The sequence below is a fragment of the Tupaia chinensis genome, unplaced genomic scaffold (assembly GCF_000334495.1).
Source record: "Tupaia chinensis unplaced genomic scaffold, TupChi_1.0 Scaffold144682_1, whole genome shotgun sequence".
NCBI classification, from domain to species: Eukaryota; Metazoa; Chordata; class Mammalia; order Scandentia; family Tupaiidae; genus Tupaia; species Tupaia belangeri.
Genome location: NW_006204543.1, coordinates 2912645 through 2913927, shown reverse-complemented (window position 1 = coordinate 2913927; position 1283 = coordinate 2912645). Strand labels below are relative to the sequence as shown.

General features: G+C 61.9%; 1 protein-coding gene across 1 annotated transcript in view; it reads left to right on the top strand.

The window, feature by feature from the left end:
* The window catches only part of HEXA (hexosaminidase subunit alpha), a gene marked incomplete at its 5' end in the record, with an annotated part of 21839 nt that continues 20556 nt past the window's right edge, over window positions 1–1283 (top strand). The window contains 1 exon segment of the mRNA XM_027767782.1: window positions 1–98. Within this exon segment, the coding sequence (XP_027623583.1) occupies window positions 1–98 (98 nt within the window).

Genomic DNA, 1283 nt, shown 5'->3' with positions numbered 1-1283 from the left:
GGCCGCGCAGGCGGGCTGCGCCGTGCTGGACCAGGCCTTCCAGCGCTACCGCGACCTGCTCTTCGGGGCCGGCTCCTGGCCGCGCCCGGGCCCCGCAGGTGAGCCTCGGCCCGGGGCTTCCCCCTACACACCCCTCCCCGAGCCCTTCCCTGGGGCCGCGCTGGGTCTGCACCGCTGCCCGAGGCCGGTTCCCGAGGACCCCTGGCCAGTGCCGCCCAAGGCGCCGTCTGACCGCGCTCAGGGGCGCAGGCCCAGGGAGGCTGTGCGCGGGGCTGGGTAGAGGAGCAGAGAAGGCAAGCGACATCCGAGGGCCTACGCGGACTGACACGTGTGGTGGGTGCAAGTGTGTGGCACCCAGGGGTTCGGCAAGGGTTCAGACTGGGAGAATCAGGGACAAGGGTCTCCTGCGACCACGGAAAGGGTGGCAGACGGCCTGACCCGCGCTGCCCAGACGGTTCTGTGGCCGCAGGAGGGGCTTGAGCCCGCACTGGGGCTGCTTTGCAAACCCAGACTTGAGCCTTCGGAGTGGAAGGCAGCGGCCTCTGCGTGGTCCTGTCAAGCCCGCCATCGCCGGGCTAAGTAGCACCCCTTTGACCACATGCTCCTGAGACTGCAGGCTGAGGCCTTCGTGTTCCCTCGGTGTTCTGAGGGCCCATCGGGAGAAGCCGCTCCTGTCGGCTGTTTGCCTGAAACCTGCTTACAGTGGGGGTCTCGGGCTCAGCAACGGGACGGATTCAGGGTCCAGCAGAGCACGTTTACTTGAGTGATTGATGGAGAGATTTTTGCCTTAGAGTGCTTACACTCACTGAACAGAGAGAGAGAGACAGAGATAGTGAGAGGGAAAGGGAGAAATAACCCCCATGAGGAGTGGCCATGCCACAGTCCCTTCTCCATTCTCTGGGGATCTTGGGTACACACATACTACCGGATATGGTACTAGAACCGTGGTCAGCCATATGGGAGTTCAGTGACATAACCACTATGCCATCTGCTGGCCCCCTAGAATGTTTATTAATCACATGTTGAACTCTGTGCACTCAAACAAATTGCCTCTTTTTTTAGAGATCTAGGGCTCGTGCACTCTCCGGAGAGACAGAAAGCAAGACATCACACCTCCCAGGGGGCATGGCCATGCCTCAGTCCCTTCTCCATTCCCCTCCCTGGGTTTGGGCAAATGTGCGCCGCCCCCCCGCCCCCCACGGTGAGTTTTAGGTGGTGGGGTCCCGGATCGGACAGTGGTTGACTCTGTGGGAGTCCAGTTGTGTAGCCATTAAGCCATTCCC